Genomic DNA, 16,831 nt, shown 5'->3' with positions numbered 1-16,831 from the left:
AATATTATTAATAATAATAAAAGTAAGCAGACAAATTCTTACAAAGCTGATATCTCTCAGGAGGCGCAAGTTGCTGCCTCAAAAACAAAGTAAAATTACAAATGAGCCCAGGATAAATGATCCCTGTTCACCCCTTGCTTAGCTAGTAGGTCAGCCATCCCGTTTGCTGACCTCCTCTCCCACTGAACTCTAACTGTGAGATTAGTAGGTCACACCACTTTTTTGCAACCCTCCAATAAAACATAGACTTCCTATCAATCACTTAAATGACATAATTACCCAATGAGTGCATGTTTGTTGTTGCTACCCCAAGCGATACATGAACCACCTGCTAATGGAGACTACCTCTGGGATCCACTACCTTACTAGGAATATCAAGAATTATGAACGTAGCCTAACATGTTGAGTGATGAATTCACATAATCATAACACTTTCTTGTAGCCTCTAAGAATACCCAAATATGCCATAAGTCAAAGGATAAATCAAATCACCAGTGAGTGCATGCTTGGGTGATTTAGGTTTCATGAGTTCACATAGTCACAACTTGTGACCATCCACTAAAACACAAACATGCTGCTATCAATGAAATGAAAAACTAGAATAACCCAGCAAATTCATGTTTGCTATTTCTACACCAAATGATACAAGAACAATCCACTACACCAAATGATACATAGTCACAACAATTTCTGGGTGTTTGATGTCTTAGTTTTTTCTATCAGTGGGCTTTAGTTTATTGCTTATAACAGTTGGAAAATTGGATTGTATTTGAATGTTTGAAGGGTTTGCATTTTGTGTTATTGGGTTTTGATCTTACTGGGTGATTTCTTATCACCTGTGTATTTGTCTTTCTCTTTTGTTTTCTCTAATAAATTTTCTTGTTTATTTACTTTCAAAAAATAGAGAGACTATCTCGAGGATATACTACCTAACTATGACAATCAGGTAATACCAAAGTAACTTAACATGTAGAATGACGCCTAGGTGATTGGGCACTCATGGAGGATCATCATGTTATGGGCCCGGGTGTAGGATCTCGTCACGGGTCGGTCCACGGGGAGAACCTCTTGCTTCCCCTTGCGCCTTCCCTTGCGTGCAGACCCTATTGTGGCAACCGAATGGGTGATTTGTCCAAGAGACCACCCGAACTCTCCTCACTCTTCTCTTAACTGGAAAACTGAATGCTTTATTCCCAAATCACAGCTCCTTAAATAGGAGATTACAAGAGGAGACTCCTTATTCCATTTGACTAAGCTAGGACAGTCCAACTTTAAATCAAACTCCTACTCCTAACAGACTTCTAACAGAACTTAGCTCCTATCTCTAATAGATAAGTAAGAACAGAACTGGAATAAGTAAACTATTGGCGAGCTGGCAAGATAAACTATTTGCGAGCAGATGAGCTGACGTGGCAAGATAAGTTGCTGTGTGGGCCCCCCTCACTGCTGCTGCTGGCGGCGGTATGTCCTTCTCACGAATGCATCCATAACATCACACCCTTCCTGGGCAACGAGCTTGTCCTCAAGCTCGAGATCTGGATAGGCGTTGTGAAGATCAGACCAGGGAATCTAGGTGGCCTCAGCTGATGGTAGTTCATCCCACTCCACTAGCACTTCTAAGGTCCCCCGATTGACGCGGGACAGGACAAGAGCCCGAGGTTGGAGAATGGGTCTGCTGTCCTTTAAGGGTGGCAGGGGAGGTATCTTCTTCGGAGGGGTCCCTGTAAATGGCTTGAGTAAGGAAACATGGAAGGTATCATGGAGTCTGCTGTGGTCTGGTAGCTCGAGTTGATATGCAACCTTCCCGATCCGCCGTAAAATCTTGAAGGGCCCGTAGAATTTGGGGGCCAGTTTAGGGAAAGCTCTGCGCCTGAGGGAGTGTTGTCAATAGGGTTGGAGCTTCAGCCATACGAACTGTCCGGGTTCAAAGGTTACTTCCCTGTGGTGCTGATCGTAGGCGTTCTTCATGCGTGCTTGAGCTTGCTGTAAGCGTAGGGAGACTTCGGTGAGGAGGGCATCGCGGTCTTGCAGGCCTCGATCCACTTCTTCCAACCGTGTTGAACCTGGTTTGTAAGACAATAGACGGGGAGGGTCCCGACCATAAACAACCCGGAAGGGAGTCATGCCAAGAGAGGAGTGATAAGATGTGTTGTAACAGTATTCGGCCCACGGAAGGTATTCCACCCAACGCCATGGCTGGTCTCCCACAAAACAACGGAGGTACATCTTTATTGTTCGGTTTACCACCTCCGTTTGGCCGTCAGTCTGCGGATGGTAGGTGGAGAAGGCTAGGGCTGTTCCCTATAGTCGAAATAGCTCCTTCCAGAAGGTGCTAGTAAAAACCGGGTCCCTGTCACTGACGATGGATTCGGGTAGCCCATGTAGTAGGAAAATATGGGTGAAGAAGGCATGGGCGACTGAGACCGTGCTATATGGGTGGGATAAGGGAAGGAAATGAGCATACTTGGAAAAACGGTCCACCACCACGAATAAGACCGATTTCCCACCAACCTTGGGTAGGCCCTCAATGAAACCATGGAAATATTGGCCCAGATCTGAGTTGGGAGTGAAAGTGGTTGGAGAAGGCCTGCTGGGTGCAAGTTTTTCCACTTTTGTTGTTGGCACATAGAGCAACTCTGAATGAAGTTTCGCACCGAAGCCTTCATGCCCTGCCAGTGGAAATCGGCGTGGATGCGGTGCAATGTTTTCTGGACACCTTCATGCGTGGAGTTGTGTATGCTGGAGATGACGAAGGGGATTAAGGGACAGTCGGCTGGAAGATATATCCGTCCCTTGTAGAGTGCTAACCCGTCTTGCATGGACCAGTTTGGGTTGGTCGTGCCGGATTGTATCTTCTGGACCAGATCATTCCACTCTGGTGATTGTGGCAGTGTGTTCCGGATGTCTTCCAGCAGGGTGGCTCGGGGCTGGGAGATCGCATGGAGGAGCATACTGCCTTCTTCTGCTCGGCGAGACAAGGCATTTGCTGCACGGTTCAAGGTTCCCACCTTGTAGTCTACCCAAAAATCGAAACCCAGTAGTTTGCTGATCCAATGCTGTTGCGGCGAGGTGGTAAGCCGTTGTTCCAACAGATATTTGAGGCTGTAGTGGTCCGTCTTGACGATGAAGGACCTCCCCCATAAGTATGGCCTCCAGTGCTGTACTGCCTTAGCCAGCCCAATCAGTTCCCGTTCGTAGGCGGGTAATTTAAGGTGGCGGTCAGCCAGTTTGCGGCTGAAGAAGGCGACCGGATGTCCTTGCTGCTGTAGTATGGCGCCGATGTCGGTGCCGGATGCATCACATTTGACTGTGAACTCGAGCTCAAAGTTTGGCAACTGTAGAACCGGAGTGGAGGAGAGGGCTTCTCTTAAACTTGCAAAGGCTGCATCGGCTGTATGATCCCAGTGGAAGGCATTCTTCTTGAGCAGATTGGTTAGTGGTGCCGCCAAGAGTCTGTAATTTTGTACGAACTTGCGGTAGTAACCCGTCAACCCTAGGAATCCGCGGAGAGCTTTGGCAGATTGCGGCCTGGGCCATTCCTTGATCGCCTAAATCTTGGACTCATCCACAGTGACCTCTTGCCCGTTGATCACATGTCCTAAGTAAAGGACCCGACGTTCCCCAAAGGAGCATTTGGATCGCTTAAGGAAGAGTTGGTGTTGTCGCAGGAGTTCAAAAACGGTCCGTAGATGCTGCACATGTTCTACCCACGACTTGCTATAGACTAGGATGTCGTCGAAGAATACCAAGACAAATCTGCGGAGGTGGGAGTGGAATACCTCGTTCATCAGGGACTGGAACGTGGAAGGAGCGTTGCTGAGGCCGAATGGCATAACTAGGAATTCAAAATGGCCATGGTGTGTTCTGAAGGCCGTTTTCTCTATATCTTCGGGAGTCATCTGGACCTTGAAGTAACCTGACCGGAGGTCTAATTTTGAGAAGTATTAGGCGCCATGGAGTTCGCCCAGCATCTCATCTACGATGGGGATAGGAAATTTATTCTTGACTGTTCTGCCGTTAAGCTCTCTGTAGTCCACACAAAACCTCCAAGTCCCGTCCTGCTTGGGTACCAACAAAATCGGAGAGGAAAAAGGGGAGCAGCTGGGACGGATGATCCCTTGCTGTAACATATCCGCACACTGCCTCTCTATTTCATCCTTTTGTCGGTGTGGGTAGCGGTAGGGTCGGATGACGACGGGATCCGATCCGGCTATCAGAGGGATCTGATGATCGCAGGCTCTGGAAGGTGGAAGCCCCTTGGGTTCTTGGAATACTGCTGAAAAATCCGTGAGGAGCCTTTCCATATCTGTGGTGCGCAAGTTCTCTCCTTGAAGTGTATGCAACTGCGTCTTTGTTCTTATCCTGGTCCCCTGCCATGTAACTGGGTTTTCGTCCAGCTGGAATGTCATTGTCAGGGCGCTGAAATCCCATAGGATTGGCCCTGGAGTGATCAGCCATTTGACTCCCAGGACGATGTCGAATTCATCCAAGGAGAGTACGAATAAATCAGCAAGGAAAGATTCTGATCCGACCTGAATCTTGGTGTCCTTGCAGATTCCGGGGCTGTGAACTCTTTCCCCGTTTGCCACGGCTACCTGTAACTGCGGCCTGATTTCCATCGGTAGTTCTAACCGGCGGGCAGCCTGTTCACTGACAAAGTTGTGGGTGCTGCCGGAGTCTACGAGAATGCGCACTGGTTTCCCTGCTACCAGCGCCCTTAGTTGCATGGTTTGTGAGGTTTTGATCCCCGTGATTGCATGGAGGGAGATCTCGGGGTCTGATGTTGCAGGTTCCTCCTCGTCCTCTTCGGGTTCGTCTACCAGAAGACAGAATAACTTCTTGCACCTGTGCTCGGAGGAGTACAGATCGTCGCAGTTGAAACACTGCCCTCTTGCGTGCCGTTCTGCCATCTCGGCTCGGGATAGTCGTCTAATAGGGGGTGTTGTCCTGCTACTCCCTATACTTGATGCCGATTTGGAAGGATTACCGGTAGGAAGCCTCGGTTCCTTGCTGGCGGTTGAAGAAGGAGGCACTCCTGCTGCCTTCGGAGGAGCCCAGGTTGTTGTTGGCCGACCTACACTGAGGGTTCCGTGGGTGAGCTGCAGTTTCCGTTCGAAGGCGCGTGCGAGGTTCATTGCTGTGACCAGGTTGGGAGGGTGTTGCATCTCCACGTCCACTCTTAGGGGTTCTGCTAGCCCCGCAGTGAACATATCGACTTGCTGATTTGTGCGAACCGAGGTTGCTTTGGCGAGAAGGGTTTGGAATTGGCGTTGGTATTCTGCCACGGTTCCAGTTTGCTTGAGGTTGATTAACTCGCTCAGCTGGTTGCTTGTCAACGGGGGTCCAAACTTGAGGAGGCAATAGGATTTAAATTGCCCCCAACTGAGCCCGGGTTCTTCCTGCTCCAGACGGTAGAACCAGAGCTGTGCCTCTTCCGATAGGTGGAAGGCGGCCAGACTGACCTTGTCTTTGTCATCAGTGCGCTGATTACGGAAGAACTGGTCGCAGCGATACAACCATCCTAACGGGTCTCTGGTGCCGTTGTAAGACGGAAATTCCAGCTGGCTATACTTGGGAATAATTGCGGCTGTTGGTGCAACGATCTGCTGTTCGCTGGATGTCTCTACCCAGTCCGGACGGCGACTGTTGGTGGTGGCGGTTCCCTTAGAACTTCTTTCTTTGTTGGAGAGGAACACTTCCAGCAGGCGTCGCAGTTCCCGGACATCATCCTTGACTTCACGAACCTCCATGCTGGTCTCTGCGAGCCTATGTTCCAGTTCGTGGACCCTGGATGACAATGGCTCCTGTTCCCCCATGACGGTAGTCTCTGATACCAGAATGTTATGGGCCCGGGCGTAGGATCTCGTCACGGGTCGGTCCACGGGGAGAACCTCTTGCTTCCCCTTGCGCCTTCCCTTGCGTGCAGACCCTATTGTGGCAACCGAATGGGTGATTTGTCCAAGAGACCACCCGAACTCTCCTCACTCTTCTCTTAACTGGAAAACTGAATGCTTTATTCCCAAATCACAGCTCCTTAAATAGGAGATTACAAGAGGAGACTCCTTATTCCATTTGACTAAACTAGGACAGTCCAACTTTAAATCAAACTCCTACTCCTAACAGACTTCTAACAGAACTTAGCTCCTATCTCTAATAGATAAGTAAGAACAGAACTGGAATAAGTAAACTATTGGCAAGCTGGCAAGATAAACTATTGGCGAGCAGATGAGCTGATGTGGCAAGATAAGTTGCTGTGTGGGCCCCCCTCACTGCTGCTGCCGGCGGCGGTATGTCCTTCCCACGAATGCATCCATAACATCACACCCTTCCTGGGCAACGAGCTTGTCCTCAAGCTCGAGATCTGGATAGGCGTTGTATAAGACATGATGAAATTAGGAGAAGAGACATCAGTGCAGCCCGATATTTTTAGATCCCAGAGTAGGGATTGTTTTCTTTAGCTGTTTGGTTTTCTGCTGATCTGTGGACATAAATTAATAATGCTTGGGGATTAAAGGAAGTTGTCAGCCTTGAGAAAATATTGTCTTTGATCTGAATTTTATTTTGGGATTAGTAAATTCCATAGTGAGAGCATGATTGACTAACTTCTCATAGTTCTTTGACGGGATGTTTCATATGTTTGTGAATGCTATGTGCTTATATACCACTATAATAGATGCCTATCTATTTGAATTAAGTACTTGTATCAATTTTCTAAGGCTTGTATTTGTGGTTTCCTTATCAGGTGCGTGAGTTGGCTGAAAAAGAGCCTGAAAATGGTGTCTTCAGAATGCTTCGTAGTGATGTTACACGGTTCCTAACAACAATTCTTATTGGCACAACGTACTCACTTTTACTTTCTGTCTTGACATATTCTGTTAATGCAGTCTTCTATGTTTTCAGCTCAATCTTGATTTCTTATTCTAGCTTTTATTTTTCCTACTCAGTGTGGTCAATATTGGAGCAACTGCATTAGTCACAGAGGCAGCAACAGCAATTTTTGGTGAAGCTGGTGTCAGTGCAGCAACTGGAGTTATGACTGTATGTCACAATGTTTGTTTCTGATCAGTCAAAACCAAAGATAGAAAAGTGAAAAAGTTTATCTTACCAAAAGGCAAAATAGATTGAAGTTCTAGTTTATACTTTTTATGCCTAAATGGGCATGTTTCCTACTTCCAAATCTGAATATCTTCCGAAACTGAGCACTTGTCCTCCCAAGGCTAGCCCTCTTGATTGGGTCTTGGGCTTTTCTTTGATCCTCTGTTTTTTGTCAATCCTAAGTTTACAGTTCTGGAGAAAGTAGGCATAAGCATTAGTTAATTCATATCATGCGTGACTGGTTGTGACACCTTCTTTCCTTTGTGACAGTTCTTGCTTTTGAATTTTCAAAGTATTCACAGGATCTCCCGTTGGGCAGCTTGCCACAACTAGTTCACCCCTTTTTGTAGGGTCTTTTTTATAGTGTCCTATCCCTCTGTGATAAAAATGATGTTATAACAACCATTTTGCATGGAATTAGGTATAGAATATTAATGCTGTTTGTAAGGTATATCTTTAAATGACTAAAGCAAGAAAACAATATTGCTGTACTCTATCGGAACAATTTTTTTTTCATGCCCAAAAAGAAAAGGTTAAACAAATTTCAACTAACGAGCAGGTGACTTTTAGGGTGTGACCTGTCTGATACACACTAAACCTGAATATCAGATTGGGCTTGGGTTGAGGCCTTAGAGGAGAACCAATCTTAGTCTGACAATTTGTTTCATATACTTGTATTAAAAACTGTTAATATTTGGTGTATTTCGGGCCACAGGGGTACTGTGGTCTTTTAATCTTTTATTATTTGTTTTGTTGTGTCACCCTACTATATAATAGAATGCTGGCGCTGCCAGCCAAGAATTTTGCCTCTAGAATCTCAGTTTCTCTCTTCCTCTCTTCTCCTCTCTCTTCTCTCTTCTCTCTTATCTCTTACTCTTCCTTCTTCTTTTCTGATTTTTCTTTATTTCTATCAAGAAAACATGGTATCAGAGCCGCTAATACATTGCTGTCCTATACCAGAACCTTTTTTGTGTGGTTGAGACTTCTGGTTTGTAGCTGGAAAGTGATTCTTTGGTTGGTACACCATGTCCTTTGAGGATACAGCTACCTTGGGTTTGTCTTTCAGCCATGGTGGACTAAGTGGGAGTGTGGACATGACCTTCCCCATGGCTTTTATCCCTCTAAATGGCGTCAATTATCTAGACTGGTCGAGAGGAATTAAACTATACATTACCGTAAGGGGAAGATAGGGTATATCAATTGGAGAGCTAAAGAATCAAGATCTGGGAGTGCTGAACACGACAAATGGAACCAAGAAACTAGTATGGTGATGTTGTGGTTGCTTGTATCTATGCTCCCACAGGTGAGGAGAGACTTTATGTGGGCCGAGATGGCTGTTGAAATTTGGGAACAAGCAAAAACCACCTATTTAGGACAGAGACACTATGCAAAAATTTATCAGTTCCAAGCTGCATCTACTACATGTAAACAAGGAGAGGGAAGTCTCTAAGTGTATTACTCAGATTTGACCTCAATTTGGAAGGAGATGGATCACTACTAGAATATGAATTGGAAACGTGAAGATGATGCCAAAGCTTACAAACTCTAGTTTCCCAACAGAGGGTGTTTGCTTTTCTTTTGGGGCTGAACTCTATGTAAGAATCCATTAAGGTGCAACTCCTTGGAAATAAAGACCTATCTTTTAGTTCAAGAAGTTTATGCTTTAGTGTAATTAGAAGAAAGTAGAAGAAATGTGATGAGTACTTCTAAGGGGGAGCCAACTACTTTGATAGCTAGGGGTGGTGCTAATGTGAATGGTAGTAACTCCTTTAAGAAGGGTGATTCCTAGAAAAGAGTGGAGGACAAGGACAAACTTTGGTGTACTCACTATCAACAGTCTAGGCACACTAGAGAGACTTGTTAGGATCTTCATGGGAAGCCAAAGTGGGCTTAGGAGTTGAGCAAAAAATATCTGATCAAAATAAGAAGCCAGTCCAACAAAGCCAAAAGAAGTATAATTCAGCAAATGTGGCAACTCAAGAGACTTCCCCCACCGTATTTCAGGATCATCCTTCTATTTCTGATCCAAAGGAAGAGATTATCAACTCTTTTCATGATCATTTGGAACTGTATGATAGGACACTTTGTTAGGTGGACTTTGGTCCTACTCCATCTACCTCCTTTGCATCTATATTAGGTAACTCTGCCACTGCCTTCCATGTGTCATCTCACACATTTAAGTCTCCTTGGATCATTGACTTTGGAGCCTCAAATCACATGATGGGTAAGTCCAACTTGTTTTAGGTGTATAACCTCCTCTTTAGGAGAGACAAGGTGAGACTAGTTGATGGGTTGTTCTCTACCATTGCTGGTCAAGGAATCATCTCCCTTTTGTTTGGTCTCACCCTTTCTAATGTGCTACATGTTCATAAATTATCTATTAATTTACTTTCTATTAGCAGTATATACTCATTCCTTAAATTGTTTAGTAACCTTTTTCCCTTCTTGTGTTTTTTAGGATTCAACCTCTGGGAGGACAATTGGTATAGGTAATATGGTGGATGGTCTCTACGTGTTGGAGAATAAAGCTGGTCTTGCTGCTTTAGAGTCTACAAGTCATTATAGTAAGAGTTAGGCCTATTTATGGCATAGTCATCTTGGCATCTATCCTTTGAGTAAATGAGTTGTAGTGTAACGTGTCCGTTGAGCAATCATTATAGAAACTATTTTCCTTTGAGAAATAAAAGATCTGATTTTCCTTTTCATATTATCTACTTTGATGTTTGGGGCCCTATTACTCTACCTTTTGAAACGGGTTATAAATATTTTATCACATTGATTGATGACTATTCTCGATACACTTGGCTTTGTCCAATGTGATCTAGAGATGTGCAAAATTTTCAACACATGGTATTTACCCAATTTCATACTGAGATCCACATCTTCTAGTTTGACAATGTGAAAGAATATTTTCATAGCGATCTCACAGAATTTTTTTGCCTCATGCAGTTCTCTTCATTGAAGTTCTTGTGCTAAAACACCTCAATAGAATAGTGTTGTTGAAAGAAAGAACTGACACCTTGAAATTGTTAGTGACCTGTTATTGCATTTGCATGTTCCCAAATATTTTTGGCATTTGTTTTGAATTTTTTGACATTTTTTTTATTTTTAGCATTTTTTTTATATTTTTTTGCCTTGTTTCAAAAAGGTGCGCGCCTTGCCTTGCACGTTACACCTTAGGTGCAAATTGACCTCTGTGCCTTTTTTGCGCCTTGCGCTTTTAAAATACTGATACTATGTGTCTTGCAAGTATTATGTCTCCATGGATGTGTCCTTTTTTGAGAATGAACCCTTCTTCCTTGTTTCTCCTCGAGGGGAGAGTAGGGTTGAGGAGAAACATGCTCAAGTTCAGCTTCCTCCTCTTTCTGATCCTCCTTCGTTCCGTGTTTTCTTTTGTTGTAGTAAGGGCCAATAGATTTCAATAGTCGTGGAACAACATGAAGCTATGCTGCCAATACTACTAGACTCTCTAGTGGCAGATCCTTCTCAATCGGGTATTCTTGTTCCTACTATTGATATGTTTGACCCCATTGATGTAGATACTTTTTCTATTGATAATTTGGATATTCTTATTGTTAAGAGCAAGGGTTTTAGGTTTTGAATTATTAAACATCCTATCTCTCACTTTGCTTCCTATGATCATGTTTCACCCTCTTTTTGTGCTTTTTTTACTTCCATTGACAGCGTTTCTATTCCTAAGAATGTGGTAGAGGCCTTATTTATACTTGAATGGAAAAATGTGATGAAGGAAGAAATTAATGCCTTACATAAAAATGACACTTGGGAGTTGGTAGATCTTCCTGGAGGAAAATAACTAGTGGGATGTAAGTGGGTGTTCATAGTCAAACATAGGCTGATGGTACAATGGAAAGGTACAGAGCTAGATTGGTAGCAAAAGGGTTTACACAAGTGTATGGGGTGGACTATGCAGAGACGAGATTTTTGCACCTGTAGCCAAGATGAACTCCATTAGAGTCCTCCTTTCAGTGGCAACTAATTTTGACTGGGACCTTCATCACCTAGACATTAAAAATGCTTTCTTGAATAGTGATTTAGAAGAAGTGTACATGGTTCAACCTTCAGGCTTTGTGCCAAAGGTAGTGAGCATAAGGTATGCGGGTTGAAGAAATCCTTGTATGGGTTGAAGTAGTCACTACGGGCTTGGTTCAATAGGTTCTATTTAGTCGTACAACAAATGGGGTTTAAACAATGTCAGTTAGATCATACATTGTTTAGTGTGAGTTTTTGCTTTCATCCTTAAAGAGGAGGTCGCATCTCGTGCCTCTTCTTAGGTTGTTTGTATGCTCATTTTTTCTTTATTAATGATAATTTCATTCATTTATCAAAAAAAGGTGAAGGAAAAATTGCTGCCCTGATTGTGTATGTTGATGACATAGTAGTTATTGGTGATTGGACAACAAAATACAAAAATGGAAAGAGTTCTTAGCCACACAATTCGAGGTGAAAGATCTAGGTCCTTTGCACTATTTCCTTGGAATTGAGTTGCCCGCTCTCAAAAGGGGATATTCATTTCTTAAAGGAAATGTGTCCTAGATCTATTGGAGGGTACTGGGAAGTTACGAGTGAAGTCAATTGATTCATCAATTGATCCAAATCACATGTTGGGTGATAGTTAGGGAGAACCTATAAAAGATGTGAGGCAATTTCAGAGGCTTATAGGCGGTTTTTTATATTTGTCCATGACCAGACCCCGACATTGCTTATGCCATGGATGTCCTTAGTCAATTTATGCATAATCCCAAGATTACACATTTTGAGGCTGCCAAGAGGATTCTTAGGTACCTCAAGAAGTTTCCAAGTGCTGGTTTGTTGTTCCAGAAACATGAGCATTTGAAAGTTGAAGTGTACATAGGTGCTGATTGGGTAGGGGCAGTAGATGACAGAAAGTCTACCAATGGGTACTGTGTGAGAGGAAATTTAGTCACATGGAGAAATAAAAAACAAAGTGTGGTGGCTAGATCTAGTGCGGAAGCAGAGCATAGAGCAATGTCCCATGGAGTTGCTGAGATTATGTGGATAAAGAACTTGTTAGGTGAACTGGGGTTCACAGTTGATAGTTCCTTATCACTTTATTGTGACAACAAGGCTGCTATCAACATTGCAGCCAACCTAATCCTTCATGATAGAACTAAACACACTGAAGTAGACAAGCATTTCATCGGGGAGAAACTCACGAGTGGAGAAGTGTGTACTCCCTATGCTAGCTCTGAAGAATAACTTGTAGATATCTTCATAAAGGGCCTTCATCATTTGCGGTACAATGACTTGTGTGACAAATTGGGCATGATTGACATCTATGTCCCAACTTGAGGGGGGTGTTAAAACAGTTAATATTTGATGTATTATGGGCCACAGGGGTGCTGTGGTCTTTTTACCTTTTATTATTGTTTTTTTTTTTGGTGTCACCCCACTGTATAATAGAAAGCTGGCACTGCCAGCAAAGATTTTTGCCTCTTCAATCTCAGTTTCTCTCATTCTCTCTTCTCCTCTCTCTTCTCTCTTACTCTTCCTTCTTTTCTGATTTTTCTTTATTTCTATCAAGAAAATGTGCATACATGAAAACACATACATGTGCAGGTAACTATGTTTCAAGCATTTGAAAGGTGTAGGTCTAGTGGTTAGAGGTTTATAGCTTTGTCTTAGATGTAGGAGGATCTGAGCCCAACTCTTGTCTTTTATGATTTTTACCTTAAGTTTTTATCTATTTCTATGATATAGATATCAAGGTTTACCCTGACCTATCCTGACCCACCAGCCCATGACCTAAACCATGTTTGGTTAGGATTAAGAACATTAAAGTTGGGTTCGATGATGATTAAAATCTTAGTTTAAGTGGGCTAAGCCTATGGGTTGACTGTCTTTTTGTCTCATGTAAATGGCAACACGAAAGAAGCCATGCTTTGTTTCCTAGGGTAAGTCAACTAAACCAAGTATCTTCCATAATGATTTCAGGTTGCTGTTTTGCTCCTCACGGAAATTACTCCAAAAAGTATAGCAGTTCACCATGCTACAGAGGTTGCTAGGTTTGTGGTAAGTTTAAATTTTCCACCTTTTTCCTGGAGTTCAGATAAATATGAGTGATTAGCACATTTTATGCTAATTGATATGGTCTTCTTTTTTTGAGAGCAATGGTTTGTACTGGGGAGCTTCTTCCTTTGGATATTCTTAGTCTCTGTTTATTTATAAAAAGTTTGGTCTTTCCTCTGTGGAAGGCTTTGTATTTGGCACATTTTGGTGCTTTTGATTGATCTTTGTAATCCTTTGATTTGTTGACTCAACAAAGCTTAGTGATTTTGTTAATGATAACAAAGTGGTCTTCTTTTTTTCCACCAATTCTTCTTTATGGTGGTTGCTTCATGTACTTTGATGAGGTTGTTACCATTTTTTTGACAACTGCATGCACTCTCTCTAGGCCAGGCCAGTGGCATGGCTTTCCTTGGTACTGTATCCTGTGGGAAGAGTTGTGACTTTTCTATCAATGGGAATGCTTAAAATGCTTGGTTTGAAAGGAAGAAGGTATGTTTTATCTTCTTTTATATGGTTTTCATTGGTTGTTGTTTGAATTTTCCATTTGATTGGTCAGTACTTTTGATAGTAAACAGAAGGCTGATTGTATCAGAACAACGGAAACACCTTGCTACCCAAATGATCAAATAGAAGGGGAAGAAATAATGTTATAATTATATAATCCTATTACACACACATATATATGTATGTATGTATGCATTTATATATATGTATATATATGTATATATATATGTATGTATGTATAATATATATATATATATACATATATATTTTTTTGATAAATGAGAGTAGTTTTATTAATTCAAAAAATAGTAGTACATTCAGCCTAGGAAGAGGCACGAGGTGTTACCTCCCCCTAGGACTGAGTCATAAACACTAAACAAACACAAGCCTGAAACACAGTTACAAAGTGGCCCAAAACAGATCTCCCCTTGACACCCCTTGCTTGGCCAAAGAATCAGCCATTGCATTTGCTGATCTGCTGACCCACTGAAACCTGACTGAATATTCCTTGTCAGCCATTTAACTTTCTTTAACAGATCCCTGTAGCTCCAACAAGTTGTCTCTGGACTTGTCAACCAGCCCACTACTACCTTGGAATCCCCTTCTACTATCAAATTATTCACTCCAAGTTGACTGGCCATCTGTATACCTTGTACCGCTGCTAGTATCTCTGCCCTTACAGAATCACCAACACCCACTGGTCCTGAAAATAAAGACAACATGTTGCTATCTTTGTCTCTCAGAATCCCTCCTATTCCGGATGGCCCTGGGTTACCTTGGCAGCTACCATCAAATTTCAGTTTTACCACTCCATCCGGTGGGGATTCCCATTCAGCTTGTGATTTGTTCTTTGTGGAGACTGTAGAAGCCACTGCTGCCCAGTTTCTCCTCAAGTCATCAAAGGAGTAATCTGCCAACAAGTGTGAAGATTTTAGCCACGAGACTGTCCTTGTCATTATGCATTCCTTAATTTCAGCAAGACTTCTTTCCTTTTCTTGAAATATTCTAGCATTTCTCTCATCCCATAAAGTCCACAAGGTAGCGGCTCTGATACATTTCCACATTAGCTTCCCTCTTTTTGTCAATCTCCTAAAGGCAGCCGGAATGAACAACAGCTTTACTTCGGTGGGCAAGTTCCACCTGCACCCAAATAGTGCAACAACCCAGTTCCAAATATTGGCAGCAAAAGAGCACGATATCAGTAAATGGTTACAGTCCTCACCCTTCACTCTACACAAGAAGCACCAATTTGGGGATATATATATATATACATATATATATACACACATATATATATTATATATATAAATAAATACATTAAATACATACATACATAGTACATACGTATGTACATACATATATATACATATATTATACATACATGTATATATATTATACATACATACATACATATATATATATACATATATTTATATATAAAATAAATAAATATAAAACAATAATGTTTAATTTATTCGCATTTTAATCAGATTGGATTACTAGTCAGATGCACTAAATACATACATGCATTAAATAAATACATTAAGTACATACATACATACGTACATACGTACATACGTACATACGTACATACGTACATACGTACATACGTACATACATACATATATACATATATTATACATACATGTATATATATTATACATACATACATACATATGTATATATATACATATATTTATATATAAAATAAATAAATATAAAACAATAATGTTTAATTTATTCGGATTTTAATCAGATTGGATTACTAATTAGATGCAAGTCCTAACATCCAAATCTTGGATACTTGGATTGGATGTTGAATCTCGGATAATATAGAATTTAACTAAATAAATTTAATATTTAATATTTTATATAAATTTATCTATGTATAAATTAAAAAATAAATAAGTTCAATTTTTCTTTATTTTAAGCACAACAAGTAAGACTCGGATTAGATCTGAATCCAACAGTTTGGATTTTGGACTGGATTTAGATCTAACATTTTAATAATTGAATCAAATTCAGATGTAGCTGGACCCGATCTGAATCTGACCTGATTACTGCTCTTGTTATGATTGTTTACCTAAAAAGATTATGTATTGTTTATGTTGCTTCTGCTATTTCTTAACAACCTTTGATTCTTTTATGCAGTGAACCATATGTCACTGAAGATGAGTTGAAGTTGATGCTGCGAGGGGCAGAACTGAGTGGAGCAATTGAGGAGGAAGAACAGGTAATAGGGTATGCTTACGAGTTATTTTGCAGTTTTACGTTTATTGTCCATTTTAGTTCATGCTATTTTCAACTCGATGCTCTGAGTTCCAAATTGTTGAGAATTATAATTATATAAATCTTTCCCCACTTATACCACTAATGTTTATTGTCCATTTTAGTTCATGCTATTTTCATCCTCCTCATAATCATGGTTCAATTCTTCCATATCTATATCTCCTGCACCTCCTTTCAAACCAATGTTCTGTGCATAATAAACGCCTCTAAGAAACAAATTCACCACAAAACTTCACTGTAATTGAATGAACTACTTCCCTTTCAAAATAATGCTTTGTTTCTTGATGATTCTAAGCTCTCCTTGAAAAAAATAAATAACATAAAGTAAAAGTGCCCACCTACTCTTCAAAACTGCTTTTGTCTGTGTGTTGACATTGCTATGGATTCTCTTGCAGGACATGATTGAAAATGTGCTAGAGATAAAAGATACACATGTAAGGGAGGTAATGACTCCTTTGGTAGATATTGTTGCAATTGATGGTAGTGCAACTCTTATTGATTTCCACAACTTGTGGGTGACTCATCAATATTCCAGGTATTTTAAACTACCAGTTGTGCACAATAATGAAAAGTGCTTACTGTTATGTACTAAGAACTATATGGATGTATTTCTAGGGTTCCTGTTTTTGAGCAGCGCATTGACAATATTGTGGGTATTGCATATGCAATGGATCTACTTGATTATGTTCAAAAGGTCAGCTAGTTTCTTGTTGGGCTTTTTGCATCTATACCCCCATGTTATGGCAACTTGCAAATATATATATATATATATTTGATCAGCAAGAAATTTTAATTAATAACAGAGAAATTCAGTTACAATAGATAAAGATTGCAGAGAGACATTAATCTAAACTGCAATCTCAAGCAATCAGTTACAATTCTGCCCAATACAATG

General features: G+C 41.4%; 1 protein-coding gene across 3 annotated transcripts in view; it reads left to right on the top strand.

Annotated features, from left to right (window-relative positions):
• LOC104606596 (putative DUF21 domain-containing protein At3g13070, chloroplastic) overlaps positions 1–16,831 on the top strand; it is a 66,232-nt gene that overhangs the window by 12,677 nt on the left and 36,724 nt on the right. For 2 of the 3 annotated variants that reach the window (XM_010271887.3, XM_088894685.1), the window contains exons 2-8: positions 6,743–6,840; positions 6,945–7,038; positions 13,069–13,146; positions 13,529–13,632; positions 15,799–15,880; positions 16,332–16,471; positions 16,552–16,630. In XM_010271887.3, coding sequence (XP_010270189.1) covers positions 6,743–6,840; positions 6,945–7,038; positions 13,069–13,146; positions 13,529–13,632; positions 15,799–15,880; positions 16,332–16,471; positions 16,552–16,630 — 675 coding nt within the window. The remainder of the gene's footprint in view (positions 1–6,742; positions 6,841–6,944; positions 7,039–13,068; positions 13,147–13,528; positions 13,633–15,798; positions 15,881–16,331; positions 16,472–16,551; positions 16,631–16,831) is intronic. The other variant, XM_088894686.1, reaches the window with a different exon arrangement.

This window comes from Nelumbo nucifera, chromosome 1 (assembly GCF_055504915.1).
Source record: "Nelumbo nucifera cultivar China Antique chromosome 1, China Antique-T2T, whole genome shotgun sequence".
Lineage (NCBI taxonomy): Eukaryota > Viridiplantae > Streptophyta > Magnoliopsida > Proteales > Nelumbonaceae > Nelumbo > Nelumbo nucifera.
Note: the sequence above shows the minus strand (reverse complement) of the source record. Positions and strands in the feature narration are given on the sequence as shown.